Here is a 15,712-nt window from a genome sequence, read left to right on the forward strand (position 1 = left end):
TAGTCGACTCAACCGCTGTAGTTGGTCTTATGTAAGTCACAGCAGCTCCTGACTCTCTCTCTCTCTCTCTCTCTCTCTCTCTCTCTCTCTCTCTCTCTCTCTCTCTCTCTCTCTCTCTCTCTCTCTCTCTCTCTCTCTCTCTCTCTCTCTCTCTCTCTCTCTCTCTCTCCCTACAGGAGTGTCCGAGTGGTGTGGTGAACGAGGACACCTTCAAGCACATTTACTCCCAGTTCTTCCCACTTGGAGGTACAGTAGTGCAGGACAGTGGTTCTCACTTGGAGGTACAGTAGTGCAGGACAGTGGTTCTCACTTGGAGGTACAGTAGTGCAGGACAGTGGTTCTCACTCGGAGGTACAGTAGTGCAGGACAGTGGTTCCCACTTGGAGGTACAGTAGTGCAGGACAGTGGTTCTCACTTGGAGGTACAGTAGTGCAGGACAGTGGTTCCCACTTGGAGGTACAGTAGTGCAGGACAGTGGTTCCCACTTGGAGGTACAGTAGTGCAGGACAGTGGTTCCCACTTGGAGGTACAGTAGTGCAGGACAGTGGTTCCCACTTGGAGGTACAGTAGTGCAGGACAGTGGTTCCCACTTGGAGGTACAGTAGTGCAGGACAGTGGTTCCCACTTGGAGGTACAGTAGTGCAGGACAGTGGTTCCCACTTGGAGGTACAGTAGTGTTTTAGTTTGTTATTTTTTTTGCGTTTTCGTTTTAGTTCGCTAGTTTTTTTGCGTTTTCGTTTTAGTTAGTTCATTTTTTTGTGTTCTTTTTTTTCGTTCTTTTTTTTGTCATAGGACCTAGGACAGCACTATGTTGTTTCAGGACCTAGGACAGCACTATGTTGTTTCAGGACACAGCACTATGTTGTTTCAGGACCTAGGACAGCAGCACTATGTTGTTTCAGGACACAGCACTATGTTGTTTCAGGACCTAGGACAGCAGCACTATGTTGTTTCAGGACCTAGGACAGCAGCACTATGTTGTTTGGTTGTTCTTTTTCGTTTTAGTTCGTACATTGTTTTGCGTTCGTTTTTTTCGTTCGTTTTTTAGCGTTTTTGTTTTAGTTCGTTCGTTTTTTTAACGTTCGTTTTTTAGCATTTTCGTTTTAGTTAGTTCATTTTTTTGCTTTCGTTTTTTTTTGTTCTTTTTTTTGCATTCTTTTTTTTGCATTCTTTTTTTTGCGTTATTTTTTTGTTCGTTTTAGTTCGTTGGTTTCTTTGCGTTTTTTTTGTTGTTCTTTTGCGTTTTAGTTCCTAAATTTTTTTGCGTTCGTTTTTTTCGTACGTTTTTTGCGTTTTCGGTTTAGTTTGTTCTTTTTTTGCGTTTATTTTTTTGCGTTTTCATTTTAGTTCGCTCGTTTTTTGCGTTTTTGTTTTAGTTAGTTCATTTTTTTGCTTTCTTTTTTTTCGTTCGTTTTTTTGTGTTATTTTTTGTTATTTTTTTGCATTCTTTTTTTTGCGTTGATTTTTTGTTAGTTTTCGTTTTAGTTCGTTAGTTTTTTTGCTTTTTTTTTTTGCTTTTTCGTTTTAGTTCGTTCGTTTTTTTAGTGCAGGAGTGCAGGACAGTGGTTCCACTTGGAGGTACAGTAGTGCAGGACAGTGGTTCCCACTTGGAGGTACAGTAGTGCAGGACAGTGGTTCCCACTTGGAGGTACAGTAGTGCAGGACAGTGGTTCCCACTTGGAGGTACAGTAGTGCAGGACAGTGGTTCCCACTTGGAGGTACAGTAGTGCAGGACAGTGGTTCCCACTTGGAGGTACAGTAGTGCAGGACAGTGGTTCCCACTTGGAGGTACAGTAGTGCAGGACAGTGGTTCTCACTTGGAGGTACAGTAGTGCAGGACAGTGGTTCTCACTTGGAGGTACAGTAGTGCAGGACAGTGGTTCCCACTTGGAGGTACAGTAGTGCAGGACAGTGGTTCCCACTTGGAGGTACAGTAGTGCAGGACAGTGGTTCCCACTTGGAGGTACAGTAGTGTTTTAGTTTGTTCTTTTTTTTGCGTTTTCGTTTTAGTTCGCTAGTTTTTTTGCGTTTTTGTTTTAGTTCGTTCGTTTTTTTGCGTTAGTTTTTTTGCGTTTTCGTTTTAGTTAGTTCATTTTTTTGCGTTCTTTTTTTTCGTTCGTTTTTTTGTCATAGGACCTAGGACAGCACTATGTTGTTTCAGGACAGCAGCACTATGTTGTTTCAGGACCTAGGACAGCAGCACTATGTTGTTTCAGGACACAGCACTATGTTGTTTCAGGACACAGCACTATGTTGTTTCAGGACCTAGGACAGCACTATGTTGTTTCAGGACACAGCACTATGATGTTTCAGGACACAGCACTATGTTGTTTCAGGACACAGCACTATGTTGTTTCAGGACACAGCACTATGTTGTTTCCGGACACAGCACTATGTTGTTTCAGGACCTAGGACAGCACTATGTTGTTTCAGGACCTAGGACAGCACTATGTTGTTTCAGGACCTAGGACAGCACTATGTTGTTTCAGGACCTAGGACAGCAGCACTATGTTGTTTTGTTGTTCTTTTTCGTTTTAGTTTGTAAAAATTTTTGCGTTCGTTTTTTTCGTTCGTTTTTTTGCGTTTTCGTTTGTTCTTCGTTTCGCGTTTTTTTTTGCGTGTTCGTTTTAGTTTGTTCGTTTTTTTGCGTTTTTGTTTTAGTTCGTTCGTTTTTTTAACGTTCGTTTTTTTGCGTTTTCGTTTTAGTTAGTTCATTTTTTTGCGTTCGTTTTTTTGTGTTCTTTTTTTTGCATTCTTTTTTTTGCGTTATTTTTTTGTTCGTTTTAGTTTGTTGGTTTTTTTGCGTTTTTTTTTGTTGTTCTTTTGCGTTTTAGTTCCTACATTTTTTTGCATTCGTTTTTTTCGTACGTTTTTTGCGTTTTCGGTTTAGTTTGTTCTTTTTTTTGCGTTTTCATTTTAGTTCGCTCGTTTTTTTGCGTTTTTGTTTTAGTTAGTTCATTTTTTTGCTTTCTTTTTTTCGTTCGTTTTTTTGTGTTCTTTTTTGTTCTTTTTTTGCATTCTTTTTTTTGCGTTGTTTTTTTGTTAGTTTTCGTTTTAGTTCGTTAGTTTTTTTGCTTTTTTTTTTTGCTTTTTCGTTTTAGTTTGTTCTTTTTTTTGCATTTTCTTTTTTGCGTTTTCGTTTTAGTTCGTTCGTTTTTTTTGTGCAGGAGTGCAGGACAGTGGTTCCCACTTGGAGGTACAGTAGTGCAGGACAGTGGTTCCCACTTGGAGGTACAGTAGTGCGGGACAGTGGTTCTCACTTGGAGGTACAGTAGTGCAGGACAGTGGTTCCCACTTGGAGGTACAGTAGTGCAGGACAGTGGTTCCCACTTGGAGGTACAGTAGTGCAGGACAGTGGTTCCCACTTGGAGGTACAGTAGTGCAGGACAGTGGTTCCCACTTGGAGGTACAGTAGTGCAGGACAGTGGTTCCCACTTGGAGGTACAGTAGTGCAGGACAGTGTTCCTCACTTGGAGGTACAGTAGTGCAGGACAGTGGTTCCCACTTGGAGGTACAGTAGTGCAGGACAGTGGTTCCCACTTGGAGGTACAGTAGTGCAGGACAGTGGTTCTCACTCGGAGGTACAGTAGTGCGGGACAGTGGTTCTCACTCGGAGGTACAGTAGTGCGGGACAGTGGTTCTCACGCCAGAGGGTTTCAGGAGGTTGCGTGAAAATACATCATCATCACGTTTATAATGTTTGGCACGGACGCTTTTACTTTAATATTAAATTAATGGTTGCTTATAATAATTCATATTTGTAGCCTAAAGAACCTCTTTTAATGATGCAAAAAATTATAGTTACAAATACCTCGGTGACCTCATAGCTGGCTACGGCCATGTGTGTGTGTGTGTGTGTGTGTGTGTGTGTGTGTGTGTGTGTGTGTGTGTGTGTGTGTGTGTGTGTGTGTGTGTGTGTGTGTGTGTGTGTGTGTGTGTGTGTGTGTGTGTGTGTGTGTGTGTGTGTGTGTGTGTGTGTGTGTGTGTGTGTGTGTGTGTGTGTGTGTGTGTGTGGAGTGTCTCCAGGGACATGCTAGCTCTCACATGGACAGTTTGTCAGACATCACATGGTTTCATTCAGACCCTCCTGGATTTAGCCTACAAACGTGATCACAGTTTTTTTTTAATTGTATTGTATACAAACACAATGGGTGGGGGGAAATATCGATGCAGTATAGTATCGCGCTACTTTGCACGGCGATACTGTATCGATACAATCGATATTTTATGATTGAAGTGAGATGGACAGACTGAAAACTTTATTTTATTCGATAAAACAGTTTGCAGTTGAAAAAAGGTAATAAATCGCAATATATCGCAATATTAATATCGCAATATTAATATCGCAATACTCCTAAGTATTGCACTGTGACCTAAGTATCGTGATGATGTCGTATCGTGAGGCCTCCGGTGATTCCCACCCCTAATACAAACTGTAAAAGGTTTCTGATGAGTGTGTGTGTGTGTCTCTGTGTGCGTGTGATCAGGGTGTATGTGTTGATACAGTGTCTTGTTGTCCCCACAGATGCCAACACCTACGCTCACTACCTGTTCAACGCCTTCGACACGGAAAGCAGCGGCTCCATCAAGTTTGAGGTCAGCAAAGCTCTCAATGTGCTTAACTCATTGGACGCCACGGATCAGCCTCGTCCTGTAGCCGTTGTAAACGGTGGGAGTCGCTCACCTTGTTTGCAGGGCTATTTAAATATTATATTGTAAAAAGGTTAAAACTAAGAGAAGGCTTTTGTGAAGAGAAATCTCCTGTGTCCATTACTCCTTTATTTGCTTTTACTTAAAGGAAAATCTTGTGAAAGCATGCAGTCAGCTGAAGTGATTATATCACTAATGAAATATGATATGAATCAGTACAGGACTCATGGTGGCTCATTTTGCGTTATGTGTTGAACATGTAACGCTACCGATAACGTTACAGCTTGTTTGGTGTGGAATCAGCTGCTTAGTGGTCACATGTCAGGGTACTAATAACTTTGTTATCAAGTTATGAATGAATGAATGAATGAATGAATGAATGAATGAATGAATGAATGAATGAATGAATGAATGAATGAATGAATGAATGAATGCATGAAAGAGTTTATTTTTGAACATGTATTCTCCATATTCCTCCAAACAAATCACAGTATCTAGCTCCGTCAAACAGAACAATCATAATAAAATAATTATAATAATTATAAATAAAAAGTCAAGATCAATGTATTTAGTTACTTGACATGTTCAAAAAAGGAGTAGAGGGAAGCTAAGCTTATTGATCCCTACCCCCTTACATTTACATTTGTTCTTCCATTAATTTTACTAGTTATAACATAATTTAGTATAATACAATATAGAATATACTTGTACTTATAGTACAAAAAGAAAAAACTTGATTCGCTTGACAGCAGTAAATACAGTACAGCACTCAGTTTGATGTATTCAGGTAAATGATTCCACAGCTTCACTCCCCTCTCCCTCTTATTAGTGTGGGTGACCTGGCGAAGCCAGGTTGCCACCCACACTATACATATCCATACTCTTTTTATTAGTGTGGGTGACCTGGCGAAGCCAGGTTGCCACCCACACTATACATATCCATACTCTTTTTATTTATTCTTTATTCCACCGATTTTGCAAACACTTTGCAACATGTAAGCGTTCGCGCCCCATACACGTGAAAGGTATCAAAACGAGCGGCTTGCCTATGGCAACACCGGTCTCCGAACTCGTAAAGTTTCACCGCACCGTCTGGCTACGAATCGACTTTAAACGGTAAAATTTCGGTCCCATTGGGAATGCATTGCATTTTAGAGTGTAGCAGCTGAAATAATCTTTTTCCCCCTACCTTGGGTGAATTGCGAGTGTGATCTCAATTTTGGACGTAGAAATAAAACAAACACATCAAAACGATGACACGGCTGTCATCCCGCTCACAAAAGAAAAATAAATGGAATTGGACATTTCTATCTCAACTGACGACCATTTGTTTGAAGGTTCTCCTCCCCATTGACCGCCATGCAATCGCCCTCTAGAAATCACATTTTTCACACTATTTTTTAGCCTTCTGTTCCGATCGCCGAAGGAGTGCCACAATATCGCACGAATGCCACAATATCGCGCACAACCCTTCGCCTACTCGTTGTAGTGCTCATGTGCGCGTCACAACGCTTCATCTCTTATAGTTTTCTTTTAATCAATGTGACAATGCAGTCATGCATCTGCCTCCATAGAAATGCATTGGATAGAAAATATGCAAGTCATAGTGATTGCTTCACCTGTGTGGCTCATGGCTCACTCATGATTGGTTCAGCTGTGTGGCTCGTGGCTGAGCTGCCAATGACATCATCCACTTAACCCATCATTGGCCATCACTGTGTTGCAGTACTGAATTGCTGACAGCGCCCTCTGTCTTGTGGGTTGTGTCATTGTACTCAGTAGGGATATCCTCTTTCATTTTTCATTGGTCCATGTTGACCACCTTTCATTGGTCGATGTTGACCACTCCCCCGATCCTTAGACCACGCCCCCTTAGGCCACACCCCCTCAGTGTATCTCTTGAACCGTTTGTCGTAGAGACTTGCGGATTGTGCCATTGGTCGATGTTGACCACCTTTCATTGGTCGATGTTGACCACTCCCCCTGTTGACCACCTTTCATTGGTCGATGTTGACCACTCCCCCGATCCTTAGACCACGCCCCCTTAGGCCACACCCCCTCAGTGTAACTCTTGAACCGTTTGTCGTAGAGACTTGGGGATTGTGCCATTGGTCGATGTTGACCACCTTTCATTGGTCGATGTTGACCACTCCCCCGATCCTTAGACCACGCCCCCTTAGGCCACACCCCCTCAGTGTATCTCTTGAACCGTTTGTCGTAGAGACTTGCGGATTGTGCCATTGTACTCGGTGTAATAGTGTAATAGTGTGTAATAGTGTAATAGTGTAATAGTGTGTAATAGTGTAATAGTGTGTAATAGTGTAATAGTGTGTAATAGTGTGTAATAGTGTAATAGTGTAATAGTGTGTAATAGTGTAATATTGTGTAATAGTGTAATAGTGTAATAGTGTGTAATAGTGTAATAGTGTGTAATAGTGTAATAGTGTAATAGTGTGTAATAGTGTGTAATAGTGTAATAGTGTAATAGTGTGTAATAGTGTAATAGTGTCTAATAGTGTAATAGTGTGTAATAGTGTAATAGTGTAATAGTGTGTAATAGTGTAATAGTGTAATAGTGTGTAATAGTGTAATAGTGTAATAGTGTAATAGTGTGTAATAGTGTAATAGTGTAATAGTGTAATAGTGTGTAATAGTGTGTAATAGTGTGTAATAGTGTAATAGTGTGTAATAGTGTAATAGTGTAATAGTGTGTAATAGTGTGTAATAGTGTGTAATAGTGTAATAGTGTGTAATAGTGTAATAGTGTGTAATAGTGTGTAATAGTGTAATAGTGTGTAATAGTGTAATAGTGTAATAGTGTGTAATAGTGTAATAGTGTGTAATAGTGTAATAGTGTAATAGTGTGTAATAGTGTAATAGTGTAATAGTGTAATAGTGTGTAATAGTGTAATAGTGTGTAATAGTGTAATAGTGTGTAATAGTGTAATAGTGTAATAGTGTAATAGTGTGTAATAGTGTAATAGTGTAATAGTGTGTAATAGTGTGTAATAGTGTAATAGTGTAATAGTGTAATAGTGTGTAATAGTGTGTAATAGTGTAATAGTGTAATAGTGTGTAATAGTGTAATAGTGTGTAATAGTGTAATAGTGTAATAGTGTAATAGTGTGTAATAGTGTAATAGTGTAATAGTGTGTAATAGTGTAATAGTGTGTAATAGTGTAATAGTGTAATAGTGTGTAATAGTGTAATAATGTAATAGTGTGTAATAGTGTAATAGTGTGTAATAGTGTAATAGTGTAATAGTGTAATAGTGTGTAATAGTGTAATAGTGTGTAATAGTGTGTAATAGTGTAATAGTGTAATAGTGTGTAATAGTGTAATAGTGTGCAATAGTGTAATAGTGTGTAATAGTGTAATAGTGTAATAGTGTGTAATAGTGTAATAGCGTGTAATAGTGTAATAGTGTAATAGTGTGTAATAGTGTAATAGTGTAATAGTGTGTAATAGTGTGTAATAGTGTAATAGTGCAATAGTGTAATAGTGTGTAATAGTGTAATAGTGTGTAATAGTGTAATAGTGTGTAATAGTGTAATAGTGTAATAGTGTGTAATAGTGTAATAGTGTGTAATAGTGTAATAGTGTGTAATAGTGTAATAGTGTGTAATAGTGTAATAGTGTAATAGTGTGTAATAGTGTGTAATAGTGTGTAATAGTGTGTAATAGTGTAATAGTGTAATAGTGTGTAATAGTGTAATAGTGTGTAATAGTGTAATAGTGTGTAATAGTGTGTAATAGTGTAATAGTGTGTAATAGTGTAATAGTGTGTAATAGTGTAATATTGTGTAATAGTGTAATAGTGTGTAATAGTGTAATAGTGTAATAGTGTGTAATAGTGTGTAATAGTGTAATATTGTGTAATAGTGTAATAGTGTTGCGGGTTGTGTCATTGCACTCAGTAGGGATATCCTCTTTGATTGGTCTATGTTGACCACTCCCCCGATCCTTAGGCCGCGCCCCCTTTTTGTATCCTTTGAACCGTTTGTCATAGAGACTCGCGAGAGACCCTCTCCCCCGTTGGCCGGCGGTGCACAGGCGTCACCCACACTTTCACAATTTCCCCCACGCGGAATTGTCTAGTTATTCTTTATTCTTTATTCCACCGATTTTGCAAACACTTTGCAACACGTAAGCGTTCGCGCCCCATACACGTGAAAGGTATCAAAACGAGCGGCTTGCCTATGGCAACACCGGTCTCCGAACTCGTAAAGTTTCACCGCACCGTCTGGCTACGAATCGACTTTAAACGGTAAAATTTCGGTCCCATTGGGAATGCATTGCATTTTAGAGTGTAGCAGCTGAAATAATCTTTTTCCCCCTACCTTGGGTGAATTGCGAGTGTGATCTCAATTTTGGACGTAGAAATAAAACAAACACATCAAAACGATGACACGGCTGTCAACCCGCTCACAAAAGAAAAATAAATGGAATTGGACATTTCTATCTCAACTGACGACCATTTGTTTGAAGGTTCTCCTCCCCATTGACCGCCATGCAATCGCACTCTAGAAATCACATTTTTCACACTATTTTTTAGCCTTCTGTTCCGATCGCCGAAGGAGTGCCACAATATCGCACGAATGTCACAATATCGCGCACAACCCTTCGCCTACTCGTTGTAGTGCTCATGTGCGCGTCACAACGCTTCATCTCTTATAGTTTTCTTTTAATCAACGTGACAATGCAGTCATGCATCTGCCTCCATAGAAATGCATTGGATAGAAAATATGCAAGTCATAGTGATTGCTTCACCTGTGTGGCTCATGGCTCACTCATGATTGGTTCAGCTGTGTGGCTCGTGGCTGAGCTGCCAATGACATCATCCACTTAACCCATCATTGGCCATCACTGTGTTGCACTACTGAATCGCTGGACAGCGCCCTCTGTCTTGTGGGTTGTGTCATTGTACTCAGTAGGGATATCCTCTTTCATTTTTCATTGGTCCATGTTGACCACCTTTCATTGGTCGATGTTGACCACTCCCCCGATCCTTAGACCACGCCCCCTTAGGCCACACCCCCTCAGTGTATCTCTTGAACCGTTTGTCGTAGAGACTTGCGGATTGTGCCATTGGTCGATGTTGACCACCTTTCATTGGTCGATGTTGACCACTCCCCCTGTTGACCACCTTTCATTGGTCGATGTTGACCACTCCCCCGATCCTTAGACCACGCCCCCTTAGGCCACACCCCCTCAGTGTATCTCTTGAACCGTTTGTCGTAGAGACTTGGGGCCATTGGTCGATGTTGACCACCTTTCATTGGTCGATGTTGACCACTCCCCCGATCCTTAGACCACGCCCCCTTAGGCCACACCCCCTCAGTGTATCTCTTGAACCGTTTGTCGTAGAGACTTGCGGATTGTGCCATTGTACTCGGTGTAATAGTGTAATAGTGTGTAATAGTGTAATAGTGTGTAATAGTGTAATAGTGTAATAGTGTGTAATAGTGTAATAGTGTGTAATAGTGTAATAGTGTGTAATAGTGTAATAGTGTGTAATAGTGTAATAGTGTAATAGTGTAATAGTGTGTAATAGTGTAATAGTGTAATAGTGTAATAGTGTGTAATAGTGTAATAGTGTAATAGTGTGTAATAGTGTAATAGTGTGTAATAGTGTAATAGTGTAATAGTGTGTAATAGTGTGTAATAGTGTAATAGTGTAATAGTGTGTAATAGTGTGTAATAGTGTAATAGTGTAATAGTGTGTAATAGTGTAATAGTGTAATAGTGTGTAATAGTGTAATAGTGTAATAGTGTAATAGTGTGTAATAGTGTAATAGTGTAATAGTGTGTAATAGTGTAATAGTGTGTAATAGTGTGTAATAGTGTAATAGTGTAATAGTGTGTAATAGTGTAATAGTGTGTAATAGTGTGTAATAGTGTAATAGTGTAATAGTGTGTAATAGTGTAATAGTGTAATAGTGTGCAATAGTGTAATAGTGTAATAGTGTGTAATAGTGTAATAGTGTAATAGTGTGTAATAGTGTAATAGTGTAATAGTGTGTAATAGTGTAATAGTGTGTAATAGTGTAATAGTGTGTAATAGTGTAATAGTGTAATAGTGCAATAGTGTGTAATAGTGTAATAGTGTGTAATAGTGTAATAGTGTAATAGTGTGCAATAGTGTAATAGTGTAATAGTGTGTAATAGTGTAATAGTGTGTAATAGTGTAATAGTGTAATAGTGTGTAATAGTGTAATAGTGTAATAGTGTGTAATAGTGTAATAGTGTGTAATAGTGTAATAGTGTGTAATAGTGTAATAGTGTAATAGTGTGTAATAGTGTAATAGTGTAATAGTGTAATAGTGTGTAATAGTGTAATAGTGTGTAATAGTGTAATAGTGTGTAATAGTGTAATAGTGTAATAGTGTGTAATAGTGTAATAGTGTAATAGTGTAATAGTGTAATAGTGTAATAGTGTAATAGTGTGTAATAGTGTAATAGTGTAATAGTGTGTAATAGTGTAATAGTGTGTAATAGTGTGTAATAGTGTAATAGTGTGTAATAGTGTGTAATAGTGTAATAGTGTGTAATAGTGTAATAGTGTAATAGTGTAATAGTGTAATAGTGTGTAATAGTGTAATAGTGTGTAATAGTGTAATAGTGTGTAATAGTGTAATAGTGTAATAGTGTGTAATAGTGTAATAGTGTGTAATAGTGTAATAGTGTGTAATAGTGTGTAATAGTGTGTAATAGTGTAATAGTGTGTAATAGTGTAATAGTGTAATAATGTGTAATAGTGTGTAATAGTGTAATAGTGTGTAATAGTGTAATAGTGTGTAATAGTGTAATAGTGTAATAGTGTGTAATAGTGTAATAGTGTAATAGTGTGTAATAGTGTAATAGTGTGTAATAGTGTAATAGTGTAATAGTGTGTAATAGTGTAATAGTGTGTAATAGTGTAATAGTGTGTAATAGTGTAATAGTGTGTAATAGTGTAATAGTGTAATAGTGTAATAGTGTGTAATAGTGTAATAGTGTAATAGTGTGTAATAGTGTAATAGTGTGTAATAGTGTAATAGTGTAATAGTGTGTAATAGTGTAATAGTGTAATAGTGTGTAATAGTGTAATAGTGTGTAATAGTGTAATAGTGTGTAATAGTGTAATAGTGTGTAATAGTGTAATAGTGTAATAGTGTGTAATAGTGTGTAATAGTGTAATAGTGTAATAGTGTAATAGTGTGTAATAGTGTAATAGTGTGTAATAGTGTAATAGTGTAATAGTGTGTAGTGTGTAATAGTGTAATAGTGTGTAATAGTGTGTAATAGTGTAATAGTGTGTAATAGTGTGTAATAGTGTAATAGTGTGTAATAGTGTGTAATAGTGTAATAGTGTGTAATAGTGTGTAATAGTGTGTAATAGTGTAATAGTGTGTAATAGTGTAATAGTGTAATAATGTGTAATAGTGTGTAATAGTGTAATAGTGTGTAATAGTGTAATAGTGTAATAGTGTGTAATAGTGTAATAGTGTAATAGTGTGTAATAGTGTAATAGTGTGTAATAGTGTAATAGTGTAATAGTGTGTAATAGTGTAATAGTGTGTAATAGTGTAATAGTGTGTAATAGTGTAATAGTGTAATAGTGTGTAATAGTGTGTAATAGTGTAATAGTGTAATAGTGTGTAATAGTGTAATAGTGTAATAGTGTGTAATAGTGTGTAATAGTGTAATAGTGTAATAGTGTGTAATAGTGTAATAGTGTCTAATAGTGTAATAGTGTGTAATAGTGTAATAGTGTAATAGTGTGTAATAGTGTAATAGTGTAATAGTGTGTAATAGTGTGTAATAGTGTAATAGTGTGTAATAGTGTAATAGTGTGTAATAGTGTAATAGTGTAATAGTGTGTAATAGTGTAATAGTGTGTAATAGTGTAATAGTGTGTAATAGTGCAATAGTGTGTAATAGTGTAATAGTGTGTAATAGTGTAATAGTGTAATAGTGTGTAATAGTGTGTAATAGTGTAATAGTGTGTAATAGTGTAATAGTGTAATAGTGTGTAATAGTGTAATAGTGTGTAATAGTGTAATAGTGTGTAATAGTGTAATAGTGTAATAGTGTAATAGTGTAATAGTGTGTAATAGTGTAATAGTGTAATAGTGTGTAATAGTGTAATAGTGTGTAATAGTGTGTAATAGTGTAATAGTGTGTAATAGTGTGTAATAGTGTAATAGTGTGTAATAGTGTAATAGTGTAATAGTGTAATAGTGTGTAATAGTGTAATAGTGTGTAATAGTGTAATAGTGTGTAATAGTGTAATAGTGTGTAATAGTGTAATAGTGTAATAGTGTGTAATAGTGTAATAGTGTGTAATAGTGTAATAGTGTGTAATAGTGTGTAATAGTGTGTAATAGTGTAATAGTGTGTAATAGTGTAATAGTGTAATAATGTGTAATAGTGTGTAATAGTGTAATAGTGTGTAATAGTGTAATAGTGTAATAGTGTGTAATAGTGTAATAGTGTGTAATAGTGTAATAGTGTAATAGTGTGTAATAGTGTAATAGTGTGTAATAGTGTAATAGTGTAATAGTGTGTAATAGTGTAATAGTGTAATAGTGTGTAATAGTGTGTAATAGTGTAATAGTGTAATAGTGTGTAATAGTGTAATAGTGTAATAGTGTGTAATAGTGTAATAGTGTGTAATAGTGTAATAGTTTAATAGTGTGTAATAGTGTAATAGTGTAATAGTGTGTAATAGTGTAATAGTGTGTAATAGTGTGTAATAGTGTAATAGTGTGTAATAGTGTGTAATAGTGTAATAGTTTGTAATAGTGTGTAATAGTGTGTAATAGTGTAATAGTGTGTAATAGTGTAATAGTGTAATAGTGTGTAATAGTGTAATAGTGTGTAATAGTGTAATAGTGTAATAGTGTGTAATAGTGTAATAGTGTAATAGTGTGTAATAGTGTAATAGTGTAATAGTGTGTAATAGTGTAATAGTGTGTAATAGTGTGTAATAGTGTGTAATAGTGTAATATTGTGTAATAGTGTAATAGTGTAATAGTGTTGCGGGTTGTGTCATTGCACTCAGTAGGGATATCCTCTTTGATTGGTCTATGTTGACCACTCCCCCGATCCTTAGGCCGCGCCCCCTTTTTGTATCCTTTGAACCGTTTGTCATAGAGACTCGCGAGAGACCCTCTCCCCCGTTGGCCGGCGGTGCACAGGCGTCACCCACACTTTCACAATTTCCCCCGCGCGGAATTGTCTAGTTAGTGTGGGTGACCTGGCGAAGCCAGGTTGCCACCCACACTATACATATCCATACTCTTTTTATTATTTATTTATTTATTCCACCGATTTTGCAAACACTTTGCAACACGTAAGCGTTCGCGCCCCATACACGTGAAAGGTATCAAAACGAGCGGCTTGCCTATGGCAACACCGGTCTCCGAACTCGTAAAGTTTCACCGCACCGTCTGGCTACGAATCGACTTTAAACGGTAAAATATCGGTCCCATTGGGAATGCATTGCATTTTAGAGTGTAGCAGCTGAAATAATCTTTTTCCCCCTACCTTGGGTGAATTGCGAGTGTGATCTCAATTTTGGACGTAGAAATAAAACAAACACATCAAAACGATGACACGGCTGTCAACCCGCTCACAAAAGAAAAATAAATGGAATTGGACATTTCTATCTCAACTGACGACCATTTGTTTGAAGGTTCTCCTCCCCATTGACCGCCATGCAATCGCACTCTAGAAATCACATTTTTCACACTATTTTTTAGCCTTCTGTTCCGATCGCCGAAGGAGTGCCACAATATCGCACGAATGTCACAATATCGCGCACAACCCTTCGCCTACTCGTTGTAGTGCTCATGTGCGCGTCACAACGCTTCATCTCTTATAGTTTTCTTTTAATCAATGTGACAATGCAGTCATGCATCTGCCTCCATAGAAATGCATTAGATAGAAAATATGCAAGTCATAGTGATTGCTTCACCTGTGTGGCTCATGGCTCACTCATGATTGGTTCAGCTGTGTGGCTCGTGGCTGAGCTGCCAATGACATCATCCACTTAACCCATCATTGGCCATCACTGTGTTGCACTACTGAATTGCTGACAGCGCCCTCTGTCTTGTGGGTTGTGTCATTGTACTCAGTAGGGATATCCTCTTTCATTTTTCATTGGTCCATGTTGACCCCCTTTCATTGGTCGATGTTGACCACTCCCCCGATCCTTAGACCACGCCCCCTTAGGCCACACCCCCTCAGTGTATCTCTTGAACCGTTTGTCGTAGAGACTTGCGGATTGTGCCATTAGTCGATGTTGACCACCTTTCATTGGTCGATGTTGACCACTCCCCCTGTTGACCACCTTTCATTGGTCGATGTTGACCACTCCCCCGATCCTTAGACCACGCCCCCTTAGGCCACACCAGTGTATCTCTTGAACCGTTTGTCGTAGAGACTTGGGGATTGTGCCATTGGTCGATGTTGACCACCTTTCATTGGTCGATGTTGACCACTCCCCCGATCCTTAGACCACGCCCCCTTAGGCCACACCCCCTCAGTGTATCTCTTGAACCGTTTGTCGTAGAGACTTGCGGATTGTGCCATTGTACTCGGTGTAATAGTGTAATAGTGTGTAATAGTGTAATAGTGTAATAGTGTGTAATAGTGTAATAGTGTGTAATAGTGTAATAGTGTAATAGTGTGTAATAGTGTAATAGTGTGTAATAGTGTAATAGTGTAATAGTGTGTAATAGTGTAATAGTGTGTAATAGTGTAATAGTGTAATAGTGTGTAATAGTGTAATAGTGTAATAGTGTGTAATAGTGTAATAGTGTATAATAGTGTGTAATAGTGTAATAGTGTGTAATAGTGTAATAGTGTAATAGTGTGTAATAGTGTGTAATAGTGTAATAGTGTGTAATAGTGTAATAGTGTGTAATAGTGTAATAGTGTGTAATAATGTAATAGTGTAATAGTGTGTAATAGTGTAATAGTGTGTAATAGTGTAATAGTGTAATAGTGTGTAATAGTGTAATAGTGTGTAATAGTGTGTAATAGTGTAATAGTGTGTAATAGTGTGTAATAGTGT

General features: G+C 37.9%; 1 protein-coding gene across 1 annotated transcript in view; it reads left to right on the forward strand.

Annotated features, from left to right (window-relative positions):
- The window catches only part of LOC311247949 (A-type potassium channel modulatory protein KCNIP1), a gene marked incomplete at its 3' end in the record, with an annotated part of 42,998 nt that overhangs the window by 1,675 nt on the left and 25,611 nt on the right, over positions 1–15,712 (forward strand). The window contains exons 2-3 of the mRNA XM_084338925.1: positions 177–246; positions 4,526–4,596. Coding sequence (XP_084195051.1) covers positions 177–246; positions 4,526–4,596 — 141 coding nt within the window. The remainder of the gene's footprint in view (positions 1–176; positions 247–4,525; positions 4,597–15,712) is intronic.

This window comes from Notolepis coatsorum, assembly GCF_963971535.1.
Source record: "Notolepis coatsorum genome assembly, contig: SCAFFOLD_396, whole genome shotgun sequence".
NCBI classification, from domain to species: Eukaryota; Metazoa; Chordata; class Actinopteri; order Aulopiformes; family Paralepididae; genus Notolepis; species Notolepis coatsorum.